This window comes from Channa argus, chromosome 15 (genome assembly GCF_033026475.1).
Source record: "Channa argus isolate prfri chromosome 15, Channa argus male v1.0, whole genome shotgun sequence".
NCBI classification, from domain to species: domain Eukaryota; kingdom Metazoa; phylum Chordata; class Actinopteri; order Anabantiformes; family Channidae; genus Channa; species Channa argus.
In genome coordinates this window covers 12,572,899-12,595,376 of record NC_090211.1, presented here as the reverse complement: position 1 = coordinate 12,595,376, position 22,478 = coordinate 12,572,899, and the positions used below count along the sequence as shown (strand labels likewise).

General features: G+C 40.2%; 3 protein-coding genes across 4 annotated transcripts in view; 1 reads left to right on the top strand and 2 right to left on the bottom strand.

Moving 5' to 3' along the window:
* The window catches only part of LOC137099337 (dual specificity mitogen-activated protein kinase kinase 6), a 10,175-nt gene extending 1,915 nt beyond the window's left edge, over positions 1-8,260 (bottom strand). The window contains exons 1-11 of one of the 2 annotated variants that reach the window (XM_067476053.1): positions 8,241-8,260; positions 3,960-4,032; positions 3,676-3,724; positions 3,466-3,579; positions 3,089-3,208; positions 2,814-2,930; positions 2,380-2,431; positions 2,139-2,266; positions 1,762-1,839; positions 549-688; positions 242-287 (exon numbers count right to left, since the gene is read on the bottom strand). In XM_067476053.1, coding sequence (XP_067332154.1) covers positions 242-287; positions 549-688; positions 1,762-1,839; positions 2,139-2,266; positions 2,380-2,431; positions 2,814-2,930; positions 3,089-3,208; positions 3,466-3,504 — 720 coding nt within the window. In that variant the 5' untranslated portion in view covers positions 3,505-3,579; positions 3,676-3,724; positions 3,960-4,032; positions 8,241-8,260. The other variant, XM_067476052.1, reaches the window with a different exon arrangement.
* Positions 8,261-8,479: 219 nt separating this feature from the next.
* On the bottom strand, positions 8,480-12,537 carry btbd17b (BTB (POZ) domain containing 17b). The gene is made up of 3 exons (XM_067476048.1): positions 12,219-12,537; positions 10,536-10,821; positions 8,480-10,220 (listed from the first exon to the last, which is right to left on the bottom strand). The coding sequence occupies exons 1-3, from the start codon at positions 12,520-12,522 to the stop codon at positions 9,146-9,148; spliced, it is 1,665 nt and encodes a 554-aa protein (XP_067332149.1). The 5' UTR covers positions 12,523-12,537; the 3' UTR covers positions 8,480-9,145.
* A 3,211-nt stretch (positions 12,538-15,748) lies between these two features.
* On the top strand, positions 15,749-21,974 carry LOC137099336 (G-protein coupled receptor family C group 5 member C-like). The gene is made up of 4 exons (XM_067476051.1): positions 15,749-16,102; positions 16,624-17,630; positions 19,198-19,301; positions 19,390-21,974. Exons 2-4 carry the CDS (start codon positions 16,637-16,639, stop codon positions 19,510-19,512), a joined length of 1,221 nt encoding a protein of 406 aa, XP_067332152.1. The 5' UTR covers positions 15,749-16,102; positions 16,624-16,636; the 3' UTR covers positions 19,513-21,974.
* The last annotated feature ends 504 nt before the right edge of the window (positions 21,975-22,478 follow it).

Below are 22,478 nucleotides of genomic sequence, written 5' to 3'. Positions count from 1 at the left end.
CTGCACCAAAAGAAGGAAATAAAATGAAGAGAAATCTTTTCTTTAATGACAATCAATATGTGCCACCATATCTTGGTGGTTTAAGTGGGTAACCCTGGCCTCTTGTGGACAAAAACAAGAACTAGCACATACTGAGAAACATACTAGCACAACATGAAAACGAGGAGGTTGTTGATGGCAAAGTATAATGTATACTATTTGCTAATGTTTTTGGGGAGGAGAAAAAAAGGCAAATACTTACCATTAATTCCGTATAAGCTGGCCTCTCATTTGGCTTCTTTCTTAAGCTATAACAACAGAAACGAATGCAAAAGGTGAGAACAGAACCCAACAACAAAATATGAAAGTATCAAAACAAAATATAAAACCACATAATAAATATATAAACATAACTTGAAGTCATGTTTGAGCTTGAGATGCTGTACTTATTACAAGTCTTTCAGTCAACACAGAGCAAACAGCGACACCTGCTGAGACTCAGGGCTAAAGTATTTTAACAATGATGTGATTGAGGAACACATAAAAGTGTCATATAGACTGAACTTTACCACTGGGAGATGAAGTCTACAAAGCCTGGGGAAAAACAGTCAGCAGGCAACTGTGGAGATGGCTCATCCACCACCTGTTTAAGCTGCTGGAACGGGGTGCCCCATGAGTCGTAGGGGAATTTCAAAATGGCCAGCTCAATCTAGGAGAAAGAGAAAGGCTTATTTAGAGAATAGAGAAAAGAGAGTCCATTTAACAACTACATAGGATACTATGATTTTGGTCAAGGCTCTCTGCAACATGTACTTTGTTGGTTGCAAGGTAAGTAGAACTATTACATAGGGATCTAAATCTCTCCCTGTTCCTCCCTGTGCCAACCTGCTGCCTCTCCTTGTCACAGTGTTGGGATATTTCTACCGAAAAGCTGCAGACTTTTATTACCTCAGTTCGTGAGTCAAAATACTAAAACCACATTTCTAATACTAAATGTCGTTGTGTATATAATGTTATCTCGTTGCTTTAGCTTACTGCCAGTTACTGACTCCTTTTACACACTGCTGATTTATTTAGAATCTCATTGTTTCACTTTAATTTGAAATCTGTCCAGAGCATGGAATAATATTAGCTAGTATACTTAACACTGTGGGCTATCCTCTGATGTGTTTTCTACAAGGGTGCAGTCACAAGAAGTTGATTAATGATTAGATGCTGTCTGGAAAAGGTGCATCTCACACTTCAACCCAAAAAAAGCCACACAGTCAAACTCTGTAACTGAGCAAGAAAGGCCTAAAATATGTCTGAAAGCTATTTTGCTCTTTAAAGTGATGACAACATAAACTACTAATGGTCTGGCACCACAATCAGCACCTTTACATGCACTTAAGTGACACGGTTACACTAAGCTGAGTTCTTAACTGTCGTGTAAATGGGAAAGCGTGTTTCCGACATTGGCAAAACCTGATTTTCCCAGGTAGATGTCTCCCAGAGAACACCCATTTCTCTGCAATGTATAGATGTAACCAGGTTCTTAATCAGCTTTCTCCAACAATGTGCATAACAAAAGGATGTAGAACAAGTAACTGAGTGAAAGGGATTGATCCTTATTCAGGCACCTCTCTCCCCCTGCAGCTGTCAAATTGTCAGTGGTCACCTGGACTTAGTATTGTTAAGTTATGTTTGAAAATTTCAGAATCTGTAATGGGATCTCATGAGGTTGTATGGTAAATATTGCTATTAACCATCATAACCCAAATTCTGATATGCAACCATACTCACCATTGTAATACCCAGACTCCATATGTCTGATTTGACACTGTAGCCTTTCTGATTGAGGTCAGGGTTGATCCGTTCAGGCTGAAATGAAAAAACTTACTCGTTAACGTAAAAGCCAGTCAACTTGGGTATGAACAAATCTGTGAGCTGCTTTTTTTTGCCTACATTTCAGATCAAGTGTTTGAAAGGATAGTGCTGTGGACAGTGGAGGCCTGGAGCTGCTGCCCTGTGACTATATGCCAAAGGTTGAGAGACTCAAAGACCTCAGACATTGAAATAGGCAACGCTGCTGTCAGCCATATAATCCATAAGTAAGGTTCTATGAAATAATTTCTTCGTACCAGGACTCCTTTTCCTGAACCCTCTCAGTCCTGACTTACCGCCATGTAGGGTTTGCAGCCTGCATCCATTGTTTTGGCCACAGAGTCCACGAGGTGGCCACTGATGCCAAAGTCACACATTTTCACTTGGCCCTGAGTGTTGATCAGAACATTGGAAGGCTTCACATCTGAAAAGGGGCGTATTTGGGAAAACAATGAGGATGACAACAGATAGCCAGCAATGAGACCCATCCATAGGAAACCAATATTATACACAGTGAGGATTTCAACTTCTGATTACCTCTGTGAATTACTGACAGGTTACGGTGCAGATGCTCTAATGCCTTGACAATCTGTGGAAAAAAAGATTCATATAGAGAAAAGAACAAATATCTTAATGGTGCCAAGGAGTGTTTCAGATAAACAATTATAAAAACGACAACAAAAAAAAAACAAAAAACGGCTACCAACAGAAGTCACATTAACTTCAAGCAATAAACCTGCAACTAGTGAACAGATTGTTAGTGTTTTTCCAAATACATAACAAATTTATTTTTGACCCTGTTTTGCCTTTATTAGATAGATGAAAGTGAAGAGAGCTGATGGAAAACCTGAGGGGAGAGATGTGGTCCTGGAAATCTAACCATGATGGCAACACTACAAAAATGTTGAACTAGTTCTTTACTGTGCATGTAAATGCATTGGATATTATGTAAAACATGGTATGGGACGTACCGCTACTGTGATTTTGCCCAAGATGTCCTCAGGGATGGTTTTGCCTTTACTATAAACTTTCTTATAGAACTTATCCAGAGAGGTGTCCATCAGTTCCATACAGATCCAAACATCTCCCTAAAATGATGTCACCCAAAACAAAATCATCAGTATATGTGAGTGTGTGTGTGTGTGTATATATATATATACACACACACACACACACACACACACACACACACACACACACACACAGGAAGGCAATCATTAATGAAAAAAATAAATGGTGAGTTTACCTCTCTGAAAAGAGCCCCATAGAAGGTCACAGTGTAGAAACAGTCCACTGTCCTCATAGAAATGTCCAAATCCATTAAAAGCCTTTTATTCTCCAGTGTGTTGACTGTTGCACGAATCCTCTGTGGTCACAAACATCACAGGTAGGCTGTCAGTTTCATTACAGAGCAGCCATATTTAAACTAAAAAACTAGTGTCTAGTTCTCTATGACCTCCAACTCAGTGTAACATATCACAGATCCAGTAGATCTGATCTAAATGCTTGCAAGTTGAGCTCATATGTTGAACACATCTTTGAGTCATGGTTTCTATTTTAAAGACACAGTGTATTAACAGAGCTGCCAAATCAGGTAACCCAAGTAGCAGTCTCCTAGCCTACCTTGATAGCCATAATAACACCACTGGGCACATGTTTCATCTTGTCCACCACCCCGTATGCTCCCCTCCCCAGCTCTGCTATCTGCTCCAAGTCATCTGCTTTCACCAAAAAGTTCTGGACAGAGTAGGCATATGTTACATTAGGTTATGCATTCAGCTCAGGAAAAAAAATAGAACAGCATGTCCGAGAGGAATAGAGAACCAGTTCTACCTGATCTCCAATTGTGACACAAGCCTTAGAGTCAAGATCTCGAGGGGCACTGGAGAGAGAGTGCAACATTAAAACTGAGCAAAAGCAAAAGGCGCAGCATTGTCTAAATGTTATGCTATCATATTTATTAATGACACAAATACATAATGGAAAATGAGATTACAAAAAATATCTGCTATATTGCAATTTAAACTTTCTTTACTAGTCAATAAGTGCACTAAGTTATATAATAACCCCCCCCCCCCCCCCCCCCCCTTAGGAAAACAAAAAACAATCAGACTCACCTTGCTGCTTCTGGTGTGGGCTGTGTAAATACTTCTGAGGCCAGCTTCAGCCCAGGGTGCTTCTTCTTCTTCCCTTAGAAACAAGAAATTGAAAAAAAAAAACAAACGAACAAAAATACACCATTACTGATCTACAATGCCCATCAAAGATGCGTTTAGTAGCAGCCACAAACTACAAACACTGCAAATCATATTACTGTAGTGTTTAGAAGGACTAAGGGCCATGAACTTCACATGCAGACTTCGATGAGCCCATTTGTCACATTTAAGGATGTTTACAGGGAAGTCTGAAGAGATGCCAAATTCTGCTTTTGCTTGTACTCATGCAGTATATCCCCTTCGGTCTATAGGAGTTTTAATGCTATTCTGGCAGTAAAGAATGTTTCAATGCAATCAATTGGCAGTAGCTACTGACACAAAGTATAGCAAATGATCTGTTATCTAACTGGAGATTAGATGTGCTCAAAGCTGAGGCCCTGCAGCAAAGAGAAGGTGAACTAAATGACTAACCGGCATTGGTATGATGACTCAAGTGGAAGGGAGGGGAATGCAAGGGAATCGGCCTTCCTTCCTCTTATGAGTTTTACTGTTATAATCGCTGCCAATAAATCACATACTGCATTGATAATCTTTTCTCTTTTGTCATTTTTTTTAATAAACTCACATTTCTGAGCATACAGCGCGTGGTGCTATAACCTCGCTACACCTTTCTGTGTTAAATCAGTGACGGCAGTCCATTCATAAACAGTTTACCAGCAGCCTCTGGGACTTCCCACAAGGGGCTGCAAGTCTCTGCCAGAGTGACACAGCTACCGGGCTTACAAGCAATAACGCAGGAAAAACAGCTCAACTTTTCTTGACATGGGCACTCCTCCTCAGCATGTTTGCTCTTGTTGCAAGGTCAACAGGAAAAATAGAACATATTTGACCCTTATCTGCATGTGCAAAGACTGGGCCAGATTTTACCCACTGGGATATGATGAGAAACATGACATGGCTGGTTATTTCCTGTTCTTGCTGCAAACAAGCTCAGGGCAGGCATAATGATTCCAACTCAAGCCAGAAACACTGGTGTGATGAAAGCCTTCACTTCGGAACATATACAGCAGCTCTTAATAAAACTAAGAGGTAGCAATGATTTTTTTTTTTTTTTAAACTGACATTATTTTTGTGGGTGGTATTTACCTTTTAGTGAGTCACACCACTCCATTCTGGAGGAAGTATGATTGGGTAAACCCCTCCTTACTAGATCAAGCTGGAAAGGGAAGTGAAGTTTTGCTAGATTTTAGGTTCTATGGCCTGTCAATGAAACGTCAGACAGGACTATTTTGTGCTGCAATCCTAAAATAGGCCTACAGTGTCTGGACAGACTACCGTAGTCTCATGTAGTGGGGAGAGTTTGAAGCGTGATTTACTCACAGATGCTGAAGCAAAAATAGATCTTGCGTTTCCTCTGTGTAAGAAAGCCTTAAAGCCTTCTGATGACCTGACAAATAAGACAGCCTTTTGTTCATGCAACAAAACCAGAGAAGCTCATGGACACTGTGGCACAAGAGAAAAACATCTGACATACCAGGGATCTAACGTAACATGCTGTAATTGAACCCACTGCTAACAAAACTTTGCTGCTGCAGGAAAACTTGCAGTGATTATAGTTTTGCAGATTATAATTCAGTTTTAGTTACTACTAGTGATCAGCGTAAATGGACCAGAAGCCTTGTAATATGCTACCTCAAGTAGCAGCCCTATTTGGGGAGATGGCATACAATGTGTGAAGTTACCCTGCGCTTTGGGGTGTAGGGTGGGATATGACTCAAAGCCAGTCAGACTGGACATATCAGGTCGAAACACAACAACTGTCAGGACCCTTTGGGAAATATGATGTCACTTTACTTGGCACATTTGCTGTTCCCTGTCCTCATTTGGGCCAACAGAGGCCTGCTTCAGTGCAGCCTTCTGCTGCAAGAAATGAACCTGAACCTCAATGTGAACCTGACAGGACACAGCAGTGCCATGACATCATCCCCAGCTGCAGTCAGAGTAAATCCAGGCAGCACAGGAAAAATAAACCAATAAATGTTGGGACAAGGGTCAGCATGGCCACTCTGACCAGCCTGTGGCTACACAGCCTCATATGCAGCAAGCTGACATACATTGTGTGCACACCTGTTGATCATGACCAGCATTCAGTTTTCCCATGCCTACCCTTTTAAACAACAACCATTTCAGGTGGTATTTATGTTGTTGTGTACATGTACAGAGATCCCATTTTCTCAGAAGCAGTGTCAGTTTTATATCTAAATACAACTCATGCTGCATTTTGCAATTTTTTTTTCAAAAGCATATTCATACTGAAGATTTTTTTCCTGAACTGCAAATAAACAATAAGTACTGATTATGGTTGTCATAAAGTTTTCACCACTGTGCAAGCTACTATAGATTGCAGCAGTGAACTGGTGTACGTTTACAGGAAATGTAAAAAAAAAAAGAAATTCAAAAGGTGTTGTCAAAGAGTGCAATGATATATACATAATGTGAACAAGAATTTCTGGATTGTGCATGGGATCATGGTGTCAGCAGCTGTGTGACAAGTCACCATCAGGAAGCTATAGCCTTTGCGTGGGTCCAAATACAGACACTGATGACTCACGCAGAGATAATTTTCTACACCTCCCTATCAGTGCTGTTAGGGAGAACCCAATCTACAAACATGCCTCAGCAATAGTATGAGCAACACTGCAACAGACATAAGTTAGGCCCACTCCACCCTTGTTTAGGGAAGGCACATACCGGACAGAAAATAACAAATAAAAAAATACTTTCACTGAAACACCTCGGGCTTTGCTTTACTGCACAATAGCACAAAACCTGTGTAGCAGCTATGGAGTATCTGCTTGCAGCCAGTGAACTGTCAACAAAGACAGACTGCACTAGGGATTGCTGCTGCAAGTCAAAACATGCCATGGTAGACCAAAGGCTGTGATTGCCTGAGCAGCACCCAGCCAATCTACACAGCCCTCTCAAAACAGTGTGTACTCCCGACCATGGAAACGCTAGTATGATTGTGTAACTGTACTGAGCGGTAACTTGAAATGTAAATCGACGTCATCATCATGCTCCGTGTGAGTGACGCAGAGGAAGGAGCTTGATTTTTCCAATGTGTGTGTTTTGTTCAGTACAGTACAAGCACACTGTGTCACTGTCTGGCGGAAGCCAAATGTGTGTGTGTGTGTGTGTGTGTGTGTATGAGAGAGAGAGAGAGAGAGAGAGCGACAGAGAGAGAGAGAGAGAGAGGGACAGAGACAGAGAGAAAGAGAGAGAGAGAGCGAGAGAGAGATCGCAACTTCTTTGGCATCGCCACCTGATTTAAAAATAAAGGAATTTCCACCATGGAGAAGAAAGGGGATTTTACGGACGCGGCGCTAAAAATATTTTTTGCGCTAAAACACTCGCCGAGCCACAAGGAGCCGAAGCGATCGATGACTCTGGGGGCCACCAGATACAAACACCTGTGGTCCAATTTTACCAAAAAGGAAAAACTAATATCAGTGCAGTATTTTCTATCTCCGGGGCAAGTTGGTTGTTAATTACCGCTTGGCAAAGGTCCTTTATTGTCGTAGAGTGTACGCTAACCACAACACGGGAACTCATACGCCGCGATGCGAGTGTACACTTTAGCTCAAACATTAACCACAAAACCATCGTTTAGCACACCATCAACTGCTCTGTGATGAATACCTTCAGACAGCAGGGTGTCTACACGCTTTGCACGGATATAAAAAGCAGGCTGGCTAGCTTCTCAACCCTCATACATGCAGCTTAGCACCTGACAAGCTTACATTTCACAATCATAGCTAGCTTACGTTAAAGTACTTCCACGCAAACCGCACTACGGTGTGCTGTACGTGCACGGGTGTTCAAATAAAAGTATAAAACTCACACAGAAAACCACTTACCTCCTTTAGGCTGAGACATTTCCCCTTTGGTGTGACGAGGGGGAAGGGAGGCACAAAGACTTTTGCCTTTTTTTTTTTTTCTACTCCCTCCCTCCCTCCCTCCCAGCATCTACAGCTACAGCTACAGCTACCCTACAGCTCAGGATCGCTGGCTTGAAGTGCAAGATCTACCAGCGATTAAAAAAAGAGCTTTCGTCGTCGTGCAACCGTAGCGGCTCAGAAAGCAGTGCACACGTTCAAAGATCGATTAGCAGATAATTGCACAACTTTAAATAAAGTCTGCGCGGGTTGTACACTTCGAGTTACTTTGCTAACAAACCCTTACTTTTTGGTGGCCAAAGTCTGACAGCGAGTTCCAACGGCGTGATGTGACGTATTTCCTGCCTTGCGGGAAATAGTGGGATGTGTAGCGTCTAAACACACTTTGTACCAAAGAAAAATAAACAATACTTTCAGCAACTGATCAGTAATATTCGATCACAGTGAGATAATTCCTTAAAGTTTTTATTTGCTAATAGCTTACGAGGCACCACACGTAGATGTTTTTATTATAATCTTTTATTATTATTTCTTCATTTCAGGATGAAAATACATAGAACTACTGGTGAAACTGCTAAATTAAAATAATGTGGAACTAAAAACAATACCAAACGAGAGCGTTTACATTTTCGTTTCTCTTGTTAACAACGGTGTACAAAGGAACACCGGTAATGGGGTTGCACTTTAATTTACACATTTTGGTATGAAATCAAACATGTACATGTTTACACAGCTGTAGATATTATTAACTAAATCTATATTTAATGGTGAAATTCATTATACAGTAATTAAAAAGCAAGAACATTTTATTTTAAAGCAATTATTTAGTACCTCTGCAAACCACATTAAACATCAAAGAGATTTAATAAATTCAACAAACAACGTGACTATAACATAAAAATACAGTACATTAAAGTTTTCTTTTCTAACTATGCATTAATTAGTAAAAAACCCACCGTTGTTTATGTCATAGCTGTTAAGCCATTAAATTGTGAGTACTTTATTTTACCCGACACCTCCTCACTAAGTAGTTGGAAGACAACAAAATGCACAAACTAATCAACATTGGAGGTGTCACAGCCATGACACATAAACATGTGCTGTGATATGAATGTAGTTTGGAATATGTGCATGTGATTGTGTGGGTTTAGAGTGGATAACCGATGATGATGCCGAACCATATTCATTTCTTTACTTCCTGGCAACAAGAAGGGTATGATAGAGAGGTTTTATTATAATGTGCAGATAGAGGGAGCTGTCAATGAGGTACTCTGAGGCACGTCGCTGCAGGTCAGCATCTACCAGGAAATCGCCAGCCTCCTCCGTGCTTTGATGAAAGTTGTAGACATGGCGAACCACCACCTTTCCTTGTTGCCTTGCCATTACAATAACGGTCTTCTGGAAATTCACACCCGCAAAATCTGGACTAGAAGTTGCTGGTGTTATAATAATGCGAGGTCGGCCTCCCTCAGTGCGGGTGGGCTGCATAGCACCCAGCTCAGTAAATGTTGACCTGGCACTGAGTGGGAGCCAGCGAGGGGAGAATAGGGCATTCCATGTCACTCTCTTACTAGAGTCATGGCTGCTGGGCCCAAGTTGGGTCTGGAAGCTGAAACTGCGGTCATCACGGGTGGGATTATTAATGACCCAAGCAGAACCCCAGGTGGAGGACAGGTAGTTACGGGGTGTAAAAATACTGCAATTGACATCAAAGTATTTGGCCAGTTGGATTGGTGAAGCAGAGTGAAACTGGAAAGCTAGAAAGAGGAGATCACGGATAGACTCATAATACTTCACCATGAGGGAGGACTGCTTTTGAAGACGGAAGAGATGCTGAGGGGGGATCATGCCATATCGAACAGCCCTCAGGGCACTCTCCACTGTTTTACTGACGGGTTGGTTCTGGCTAATCCAAGCTTCCAATGCCTCATAGAGCTCCAGCTCACTCTGCAGAATGAGGTCAGAGCGCTGGAGCAAGGAAAGGAGGAGGTCATCACTGATGGAGCCCCATTCTGCACTCTGTAGCACAGAAGACAAGTTCCAGGACAGGTACTGCAGGCAGCTGTCCCGTAGGACCATGTCCCCAATTTGTAAAGCATAGCTGTACCAACCAATCACATGGCCTGTGGGGGAATCACTAGACAGATGTTGTGTCATGTATTGGGTCAGGCCCTGTTGCAAACCCCACACATGGTACTTGCTGGCCAGCTTATGCAGAGAAATGGCCTGATCAAGCCGCACTGAGATGTCACCACAATAAAGATATCTGCAAGAGAAAAAGAATGCAAAAAATAAATAAATAAATAAACAAAACATTGATATATTTTTCCCTCCTCACATGAGTCACTGCTAAAACCCACACTGTTCGATATTTGACGGTGAGTCTCAAACAGCAGGTGTAATTTTAGAACATTTCAAAAGATGGAGCATCTCACGTGTCCAAAAAGGATCTGAAGAGATGCAAAATGGTGAGTTAAAACCTATAGGTTTATACCTGTGGAGTATACAAAAGCAGGTGAATTCTCGAATGGATAGATTGTTTAATTGAACCTGATTCTCTCTAACCATGAGTCAAGCTCACCGAACAAACTTGTCAAAGACAGCTGCACAGTCAGGCGTTTCCCTTAGAACCACAGCGCTGTTATTGCGGGTGAGCAGCAGCTCCTCAAACACATCGCTCTGCAGGGTGAGAACAAGGCTGTGGACCTGGATCACTTTCACCTCATCCGTGTTGATAGTCTGCACCCGAAGAGTTACATCACTGCCATTCCCCATGGCCAGCAGGGTCTCCATGCGCTGCACCAAACTCATGGTGTGATTTAGCACCGTGGCCCCATTGTCCAGAGCTATCTCCTGCTTCAAGGCAGCTGCAGAAAGAAAAAGATTATGGACAATGGTAGCACTGGACAGGAATGTTATTATCACCGTTTACAATTTCCTTTGAACATTATCCGTATCAATCTACAGTTCTGGCTCTTACGAAATTATAGGACTGTTTTTTTATTACCTATGAACTGAAAAATTACATCACACGTTTTTGGCACCATGATTTGCATGAAACCGACTTTGCTCTGTAAGATTTCACAGCATAATTCATGTGATTTTTTTCAAAAACTTAAATCAGATTTGACACAGAAAGAACTTGACAGCACATCCCGGCCCTTTTTTAATAAACCACAATTGAGATGTGTCATGGAAAAAGCAAACTTGTGCATCCTTCTATTCTTTTGATTTCAATTAATAGAGAGCGCAAGCAGCAATCTAGGTGGCTGACTCAGAAAACCTCTGATACCAGGTGCTCAGAAAAGAATCCTGAGTTTGCAGCGGCATTGCGGATGGCTGCTTCTATAGGCCCTATTGAGTGTAAATACAAGTGGCACATACTGAAGAATCACACATGAAAGACCCAGCATGACAAGCTGCTGTTTCCATTCTGCTCTGCCACAGCCATCAGCAGCCTTGTTGGCCTGTTACTGGGGGTTTAATGAGATACAGGAGGGGCACATTTGGCTCCCATGGATGCTCCACAGCCTTTCACTTTTTTTACCACAATCAAGTACCCCCACTTCAAAGAAACCTTTTTTCCAATTAGCCAGCCAGCAACCAGTGAGAACTGAAAATGGTAGAGTAGGAAAGGATGTGTATTGACAAGTGAATCTGGCACAGCATAGGCAATTGAAAAAACACCAATTTCATTACAAGGCCAGATCTGATGACACATCTGTATAATTTTCTGATTCTCTAAAGACATCTGAGCCATATAAGAAGACAAAAAAAGTTATGTTAAAGAATGAATTAGACCTCCACTAAACCTAAGAAGAGCAGAACAGTGTCCCTAAATATCTAAGATTAGATGAGTCTGTGCTCCCAAGGAATTTAAAATCAAATCTAAACTGACAGCAGAGGAATGTGGCCTTCACTGGCTTTGTTCAAAATCATTCAAAGTAAGATTTTAGTAAGAAAAGCTTTCGCTTTGTGTTGCACAGTACTGTACCACTGAGCCGGCACAAAGCCAGGCAGCAAATACACGCGCCTGTCTTTCCCTGCACCCAGCAGACAGATAGATGAGGACAGGATGAGTAGAATATAGATAAATACCCATCCCCTGCCCCGAGGCTGGGCACGAGCCACACATCCACTGACAGTATGGGGGAAGCTGAACTAAAATAGAACAATACACCTTCTCTTACAATATAGGTTGCTAGAGTAATATCACTGTTTAAAAGCTGAAAATTACAACTAAAATTGCCATTCATCAACTTACCTCCTTTAACTGTGACAGAGTGGAAGTGGAAAAAGAGGAGCAGAGTGCCCACATAGACCCAAAAAGGGGTCCCTTGTTCACATGAGCATACCATATCTTCTCCTTTATTCCCTGCTTGTCTTCCTTTGTCCTTTCCCCCTCTCTTACTTCCTCCGTGCCAATTTTCTGCTTTTCCTTCTTCTTGCTGCTGCACCTTTGTCGTGTTCGTGCAGAAAGGTGTGTTGCCCTGTGTGTGCCGCCCGGCTCCCTGTCCTGCACTCTTTATGTAGGACGCTGGCCTTTCCCTGGCGCATCTCGCAACCATCGATTGGTGGAATCTGGCAGGGGCGTTGCTATAGCGACAGCTTTGATTTTGAATTTCTCCCATTTGGATGTTACATGGCATTGATCAGTGGCACCAGACCAGCCAAGGACACTGTTTCATTTTTTATTTTTTTTTTACTTTAAAAGTCAAAAGGGTTAGAACCTATTAACAATCAATATTACCATAGTTTCATGTTCTAATGGCACCCAGAATGCAGCCAATCTCTGGATTGCAAACATTTACGTTAAGTACAATTAGTGCTATGTAATTAGTCAATTAATTACAGCAGACAGCCACTGAGACTATCTGCCAAAAGTAATTGAGGTTCTAATATAAGTGACCAACAGCAGTCAATCAAATTTCACAATCCATTTATGGAAGGCTTTTTCAGCTGAGAGCAATTATTTCTATGAAGCCATGTTAATCCAAGTAATGAGAAGATGATTTCATTGGAGCTGGGTCTGCTAATGAATGTGAGGCAAGCTCTGTTTATCATATTTAACTGCCAATCAGAATTTTATGTAGCCATGTAACATTTACTGACATTACATATGTTTATTTTTAGTCATCTGTGCAAAATACACTTTTATAAAAAAAAAAAATGTGTCACTGTGTCATTTAAGTGCATGTGAAACTATTTTCAGCTGCCATACAATCCGCTTTTTCGTTACAAATCTTACAAAGGGAAGAGGGTTTAGTAATGTGGAGCTAATGGTCGCTATTAGCAGAGAAAATACAACATACCAACTTCCGAGCTATGATAATCAATATGAAATGGGTTAATGGCTCAAAGTGAACTCAACTGCAACATGACAACTGCCACAAAAATAACGTTCACCGACAAAATGACCTGAGGGCTTGAAAAGATGCTTACAGTGCCATTTCACCGAGCCTTCATTTACCACTCAGCTAGCATTGATCTGTCAGCTAGAGATGGGTCAGTCAATACTGAGATCTCTGTTAATATTCTCCCAAAAATACAAGCTCAGTATGGATTTGATTTTTTTTTTAAATCAATGCACCTGTATAGCCCATTAGCCCTGTTATAGTATCTATACTAACACCATGCCCACAATGACACAGACAAGACGAGACATAATTTCAGACGGAATTTGGTAGTGGTGACATCCTGAGAGCTACTGGGCTGCAAGGAAATTGCAGGAGAAGAGATGTGTCGTGAAGCCCCAACCTGAGCCACTGTTATGAATAACCTGACAGGTTCTCAAAGGAGTGTTGCAGAAGTGCCCTAATAAAGCCTGCCACACCAGATTGGACAACACAACACGGACAAGGCAAAGAATTACATACTGTGGAATCTTATTTCTGTTTAACATTCAGAAACTGAACAAACAGGAGATGTACATAAATAAGGTTCATGGCACTTTTATATATATGGGTTCAAATAATGAGGTCCTCATTTTGAGATGGAGATGGTGAGAGAGATGGTGGAGATGTGTGATTAAGTGCAATTGAAAAAACAGTTGTCTAGCTAAGCCCGAGTCCTTCTTTGCATTTGAAAACGTAATGCTCTTCATTAAGGTCCTATTACTTTCATGTTTCAGCCCAGTTACTATTAAGAATATACTAACTGGACCACAATACACATTGATGGATTGACAAGCTGCTATTGTGTTAGCGTACCCCTCAGCATGAGATCCATTGAGGGATCGATGCACCACAGGGGGCAAAATCTTTCAGTATAAACAGTATGTTTAGTCCAGGCTGAATGCCTGAATTCGCTTCAACAAAGTGTCCTGGATGACCTTAATCTTGGGACAAACCCCAGGGGAGATGCACCAGATAAGCAGGTTTCTAAAATATACCACAAATGGTTTTTATAAGCAAAGATTTTACAAACTATTTACGTGATATTTACGTGTTGTTGCACTCTCCCCAAACTCAGCTGTTGTATATTAATACATACAAAAAAAAGAACATTACATGGGGTTTGAATTTATGGACAAGTGCAATTATAAATGCAATTATATAAACTGTGTTTGAGGTCTCAATAAAGGCCCGGTTTCTGACTATTAAAACACGGCATAGTTATTTGCCTGTTTGAAAATATTCACACTTTAAGACTGGTAAAATAGATAAAACATTCAAACTGACATGACAGGTAAAATCCTGGGCACCTGTAGCCGTCCCAAGGTATGGGATCAGTTCTAACACCTGTTTCTCTGCAAATGCAAATGTTGAGCTTAAAATTATAAATAGAAAAATTGTAATAATATGAGTAGTAAGCTGACAGGTAAGAATTTATACCTGAATACCTGCTCCTGCTCCTATTGTATTTTGTGTGGATACAAGGTTAACTGAGAACTCCTATAGGTGTGAATATGAGTGTGGATGGTTGTCTGTTTGTGTGTGTCCCTCTGTGTTGGCCCTGAGACAGACTGGAGACCTGTCCTTGGTAAACCCTGCCTCTCGCCCAGTGACAGCTGGGATAGGCTTCAGCCGCACAAGAAAAGTGGTTAAGATAATGGATGAATGGATGTTCAAAACAAATTATGTTTACTTGATTTAATCAAATGCACTTGCAATTATTTGGAGTGTACAAAACATTTGAAAAGAGAATACTGCTTAAAATCAATGACATCAGTCAGTGCTTTTATTTATAGAATGATAATTATCGACCCATAACAGATCAATAACAAGACCTCTGTTGTGTAATCTGATTTATCTTGAACTGGAAAACGAGTCGATGTCACCTATAACGATATTTTCCACCAGGTGGCAAACTGGATACACAACTTTCTTCTGATGAGGACTCGTTTGCTTAAGGAGAGAAAAAAAGAAAACCTAAAAGATGAATTTCTCAGACGAGTGTTGGGTCTGCACAGATTAGTTATTAAGACGCATGCAGCTGCATACCATAGAGTTGCATTATTCTCAAATTGAACAACAGTGGGACCAAATAGAGCGATTTCCCCTGTGTATTAGGAAAATTAGGTCAACTTAAAAAGTGAGTTGCTTTAAGTCCAGGAGCTGATCATGTAATAAAAAAAACAACAACCTTTAAACAGTACAACGCTGCTCTGATCGCTAAACATGTTAAAGCCATCACTCAGCAATAATCGGTGTGATTGAAATCAATGTTTAAATCTATAAACAAACTATTTCTAGACGGAAATGTCACTTTAAGTGGCGCATTTGTTTGGATGTAAGCTGCCTGCAACAAATAAGTAGGCTGCGCTAATCTCCCAGAATATGCAAAGCTGTAACCATCAGAGGGGCTGGATAGAAAAGCTACAGTACTGTAACCTGTGTAGGCAGAGAAAGTATTTTATTCATGAGAACATAGTTCATAGAACAAATACGAGTGTCGATGAGCGCATTTTAGGCTCTTACCGTTCAATGACAACGGAGAAACAGTGGGAGGAGGACGGTCCATGTTTCCGCGCATTGGACCGATTTAACAGGCTATTTGAATGCAGTAAATCCGATCAGGTCGTCCACAAAGAGTTTGAAGATATTCAAAAAGTATCAAATATTTTTTTAGGGGGTTATCATCCTCACCGGAGTTTACTTACCAGTATCACCTGCTGAAGCTGCTCCCACTGTCATTAGTCCAAGTCAGGTGAGTGCGCGAGGGCAGCTCGCCCTCTGCTTAAAATATTACTTGAATACTTACTGCCAAATTTTACCCACAGGGTTTCCTCTCTGCTCTACTAAATTAACATTAATCACAATGATTTATTTTTGCCATTCTAAAATGATTCTGCGCGTCTCCAAAAGGTCAACATTTTACAAATAAAGATAGAAAAACCTTGTGAAATCCAATAGGTTTCAAATGATCTATTTAGCTTCAGCAGTAGGAGAAAGTCCACATCACAAGGGAACAGTCTTTGTTTGTTTGTTTTATATTATCTTTACTGAGTTATCCAAATTTAAACATGCGTCACTGCTATTCTCCGCTTTATCTTAGCTTTATCAAGCTTCAGGTTTCCCTCAGTGTAATTCCCAAATATCTTGGTTTAAGATGCATTCAAAGTGTGTAGTTTGCCTTTGCTGTTTTAATATCAGGGATGCAAATAACATACTTTGCAACTAATCATTTGAATGCATGCCTAATTAATTGAGGTATTTCTTTTTTTGCAGTTTTTAAAAACATATGTTCAGTGAAGCCATGGACTGGATCAGTGCTCCAAAAGGATGTGGTTCCAGCATCAGCTCTATATATTACAACCTGTGTGACCTGACTCTTGTGTGGGGGGTCGTGGTGGAAACCTTTGCTGCTGCTGGCGTGGTGACCTCATTTGTTCTGTTTGTCATCCTTATGGCCTGTCTACCGTTTGTGACCAACAAAAAGAGGAAGGGTATGGTGGTCCTGCAGGCAGCCTTTCTAGTGTTCACGCTGGGACTTTTTGGACTCACTTTTGCCTTCATTGTGGGTCGATACTCCACCAGCTGTGTTGCACGGAGGTTTCTTTTTGGAGTACTTTTCTCAGGCTGTCTAGCATGCCTGGTGATGCATGGCCTGTGGCTCGCCCTGCTGGAGCGGAGGGGTCAGGGGCCCAGGAGCTGGATGTTATGCCTGGGAGCCTTGGGCCTGTGGCTGGTTGAGGTGATCATTAACACCGAATGGCTTGTCATCACCGTGGTCAGGAGCCAACCTGGAGGCGTCACTGTCCCTGACCTGTTTTGCAGCATTGCTAACCAGGACTTTGTGATGGCTCTGATCTATGTCATGGTTCTGCTGCTAGCTGTGGTCCTGATGCCATTGCCTTCACTCACACACAAGCAGAAGCAATGGCGCCGAGATGGAACTTTCATCCTGGTCACAGGGCTGTTTACCTTGGTTATCTGGATAGCTTGGATAGTCATGTACATCGAAGGGAACAGAGTGATCGGGAATCCAAGCTGGGATGATCCTACCCTCGCTGTGGCTGTGGTGTTGAATGCGTGGATGTTCCTATTCCTCTACACAATCCCAGAAATCTGCTTACTGACACAAGAGGACCCAGACCAGGAGCAGCCTGATGATGGAGACCACATCTATCCTACAAGGAGCCTGGTTTATGACAATATCATCAAACAGCAAGAGCAACCTCATCAGAATGTGCATATGGAGAATAAAGCTTTTACAATGGATGAGCCTCCCATAGGTAGAGCATGACACATTCTTTTCTACTAATTATTGAACTCCATATCGTGTCATAGATTTATTTTGATGTGTCCTAAATTGACATTTTTGTCCATCAATCTATAGTCACCCCTAATGGGAAAGTGATCTTTTACAAGTAAGAAAAAAAAGTCAGAAACTAAAATATTTTATTTACAAAAGACTTCAGACCCTTTTTTGTGAGGTTTCTTCTGTTAGTTTAAGGTTTTGGGAAAACACCTGTGTTTTTAAAGTTCTGCAAGTCATACTGCAACAGTCAAATTCTGCAAAAGAATTTTAGCGAGACAAAGAAAATCAAAAAGAGGATTCAAAACAGACACAGATATTAAAGAACAGTTTTTGCCGTGTTCCTTTAAGCAGACATTTGAGATAGAGTATTAAACAAAGAAGTAAACGACAGTCCACTTATTATTTATTTGTTATTTATACAACAATTTTCAAGAGCAGAACGTCACAAAGTGCTTCACAATAACAGAAATTAAATAAAAGCCAGAAAACAAACTTAAAACAAATATGCATAAACTAAGTAAATGCACATCTAAAGAGCTGGCTTTTTGCTGCTTTTTAAAGGTGTCCACAGATCTTAGCTCCAGTGGTAGAGTTCCATAGATGATTGGCCTACAACTTCAAAAGTGCAGTTTTCTTTTGTCTTAAGAGTGAGGGTCAACTAACAAGTCCTAAAAAGAAGAGCTTAGATTTCTACTGGTTACAGTAGCTACAGTATGTAATGTAGGTAGGAGCCTGGCATGCCACCATGCATGTCTTTAAACGTAATCATAAGAATTTTGATTGCAGAATTTGACTGGAAGCCAGTGTAAAGAAATCAGAATAGGTGTGACATGGGACCTATTGGATGATTTTGTGAAGAGGACGTCTTACTGAGGCAGCTAAAAAGGGAATTATAATAGTATAGATAATCATCTCTGATTCAGTATGAGACACAATGGGCTTGAGCCTAGCAATGCACCTGCCCCAAGGTACACGAGACCTGAGAGTGGCATGACAGTTCACCTCTCAGCATAAGTTGGTGGCCTAAACAAAGTCCAGACATTACATTTATAGAACATCTGTACACAGATAATTGCAGTTTTGCATCAGCTTTGCACATTTGGATGTGCGGTCTTCCTCCTGTATTTAATGACTGGAACATTAAACAACATCCACTACTGTTCGGCGTCTGAAGAGGAGGGTATTTGTAGAAAAGTACCTATCAGCACTTTATACTACTGAACTGTGAGGTTCCTTTCATGCGAATTCTGTGGGATGCCACAGCATATAGGGATATTTTAAATCACTCAGTGCCATGTGGGAATCTGGAAGACCAAAAATGGGATATATGTATGTAAATCTGAAGGTTGTGTCGCTGGCAATATTATGATGCAGTTATTACAGAAACAGAAAATAAGCACTTTAAAAAAATCTAAACGTATCCCTTCAAAACTCTCGATACATTCAACACAACTGTCATTAAAAAAAACACACTGAATGGGTGCAATGAGCACCATAACACATTCTTGTTTTTCAATCCATCTCCACCTTTTCTCTACTAGTACCCACAAAGCCAGTGTCTCCATATGGTTGTTATAATGGTCAACTACGAAGTTGCGTTTACCAGCCCACTGAAATAGCCCTGATTGCAAAGGGTCTGACAAAGGTTAGTGTGTGTTTACAATATTTTACAGCACAAAACACCTCCTCTTTGTTACATCTGAAAAACTAAATCACTTGCATGTTTTTAACAGAAGGACCAAGCCATGATGATCCCTCGAGCCTCAATCCCTGCTTTGGGCCCAGCAAGCGGCAGCTCCCTGCCTCATTTAGCTGAGTCCTTGTCATCTAGGGACTGTCACGCACAAGCAGACTAGGTGTGTCAGGCAGAGGTTTGTTCAAGAAAATCTCTAGTATCAAATGTAACGTACTGTGCCTTTTTTTCCCTCATGAAGAGGAATTAAATATTGAAACACTGTGATTAATCACCAGCTATGCAGTTCAATAATAATAAACACTTGTCTTATAGTATTTGCTCTGATGTTTGTAGAGTTCTGTATAAATAAGGGTTGAATGTAAAAAATAAAATCATATGAATTTGCCAATACCTGCTGGACAGCTTATAGATGCATAGTGCAAATGCAGATTTTTATATGGCAACATTGTGTCTTTTATTTCCATTCTCACTTAATGGTGATATGTGCCCTAAAGCTTAAATTGTCAAAAATATACATTTTTTAAAATGGTCTTTAACAAAGAAAAAGAAGCCATGTCTGTCTAATCAAAATTTAAAAATAGTCACAAAATGTTCACTCACTACTGTAAGGTGAAGATCAGATGACAGTATAAAGCAAAATCATTAATGGATTACCCCAAGCAATATAAAAGAATATATGTTAACTGTAGCATGTTAGCCTCTATTTACAAACACTGAATGCTGCTTTTGTGTTATTAGTTTTTATTTTTGTATCACATCGCTGTGGTCTGCTATTGGCTAACGGTTCATAGACCGTTGAGTTACAATATTAATCATTTCTTTGTTTTCAACTTAGAACGGTCAGAAAGGTGATGAACCTAAGGTGGGTTTATTATTAAGTTCATAGTGGGTGGTGGAGTCCTACTGGTGGTTCTAATGTTTCCGTTCTTAATAGGGTGCTCAAAAAAAACAAACAAAACAAAACAAAAAAAAGATTAAAGATTAAAGATTGTTTAAATCATATGTGGCTATTAGATCACTGTCTTGTTACAGGTACATTACAAATTCAAAAAGGCTGGTGTGGGATCCTGAAAGAGGAAGTGGCACAAGCGTTGCCATGAGTACTCTATTTACATGTCTGCTTGATAACATAATTTTAGCTGACCCAGATTCAGGGATTGGTGTTCATACTGGGGAGTACGAGTTTACAACGCTAAACAAGGTAGAAATTTATTTTTGGTGACAATAAAGTCGTCACTGGACCAAAACGATAAGGTCATCATTTGGTTTGATGTTAGGGCTACTTGTATGTTAGGTTTGGAACATGAGTGCAATTGAATTCAGAAACTGCTTTGTAAGACTGTAGGAGTAAAATTCTTGTTATAGTCACAATGCAATCAAGCACATCTGTCTATATAGTTTCTGATTTTAATCGTGAATAAAACCATTTAAATCATTTTGTACTCACATGTACTCACAGGATTTTAACCCCGATGCACAACATTGTCTATACCTTTAAATGCACATCTTACCTTTAAATGCACATTTTATGAAACTATTAGATATTACAAGCATTTTCTTGTCTTTTTGAAGGTTTATTTTATTTTTTTATTTAATTACAATAGATTTAACTTGTTGGGCAGCCCAGATTTTTTAAAAAAAAGCTTTTTAAGTAGGTTTGCGCATATGAAAATTTGCCATTACAGTTATCAAGTCATTAATGCAATTATCATTGTCTAAGGTAAATGAAAAGCAATATACAGTATGTGCACTCAAGTGGCAAGGTGCTGAATAATGAGTACAGCCGCTTCCACAAGGGCACAAGTAAGTACGCAGTGTGAAGGGTACAAATGTGGCCAAATGAGGCTCTCTCCCAATTACTCCCACCATCCTGTATCGTCAGCAGCCATGAGCACTTACTCAGAGAGGAAACTGCGCACAAACTGGAAATCTAACAGCACTAAAGTGTAAAACAGTATACACATGCAAATGTTCTGTAATCCTTGTGCCTTCAACCTTTGAGCTTAGATATAAAATCAAATGCAAAGACCTGTGCAAAGCATGGTGATAAGCAGCGGACATGTTTATAAAACCCTGATGCTGAGCAAAAAAACAGGAAAGGTCTTTACCAAGACTGAGCATTTAAATGGTTTTCTCTGTATTTCAAACAGTGTCTTAACATCATTGAACTAGCTCTAGAATAAGGGCAACACCATTTGAAAGGGTGTCACTGTATATTATCTATGACAATTCTGCAAACAAATTCAACCTACCAACACTTTAGGTCAAGGCTTTATTCAAAAAAGTCAATTTCTCTGACAGGCAGCAACATTTAAGTCCCCTGATATGAAGAGTTTTCTTCTGCACGTGGACATCGGTGGTTACATGGCCAATCGTAGTTGGACTTAGTGAAGTCAGTATTACTAATTACAAGCAGCTGTCAGCACTTTAAGCATTTCCTTATCTCAGTGGAAGAAAAAGGAAAAACAAATATCACTGCAGACGGGTACTGACTGTTATTAGGTAATGACATATGTGGACAGTACTCAGTAGGTTACAATGGTAAAACTATGATCAGTGGTTATGAGGAAAAGGTTTTAAGGTTTACAAATTTAAATAGCTGGGACAGGTTTTAACAAGTGCTCAGGGTCTCTAATAAGAACAAAATAATAAAAAAAAAGATTTAGTCATTTTATTTGCCAGTCTTTTTTATTTATATTATTTTTGTTTTTTTATGGTTTAAGAAATGCCAGAAATGCTACTAAATAAATTATGTCCGGGGGATGAACAGATCAGGGTTTCTAATATAGATGAGAAATCGTTCATCTCTCACCATAAGAAAGCCTTATGGTGAGACTTGGATTTTCCACTAATTGAACACAGAAAACACATGGTAGCCAAAATACATACATTTACCCATGTTATGGGGTGTGTCCAGAAAATGTGAAAAACAAAACAAACCAAACAAGCAAAAAAAAAAAAAAAACTTTTACATGTTCAATCAAATTTATATACAATATGAAATCAACTTTCTACAATAGGGCTGCCATCTACTGGTAAATCTAATAAGGTTTATCATTGCCAGGAACTAATGTTAAAGGTTATATTATGTACCAGATCACAAATGATGTTATTGTGCGTAACTAG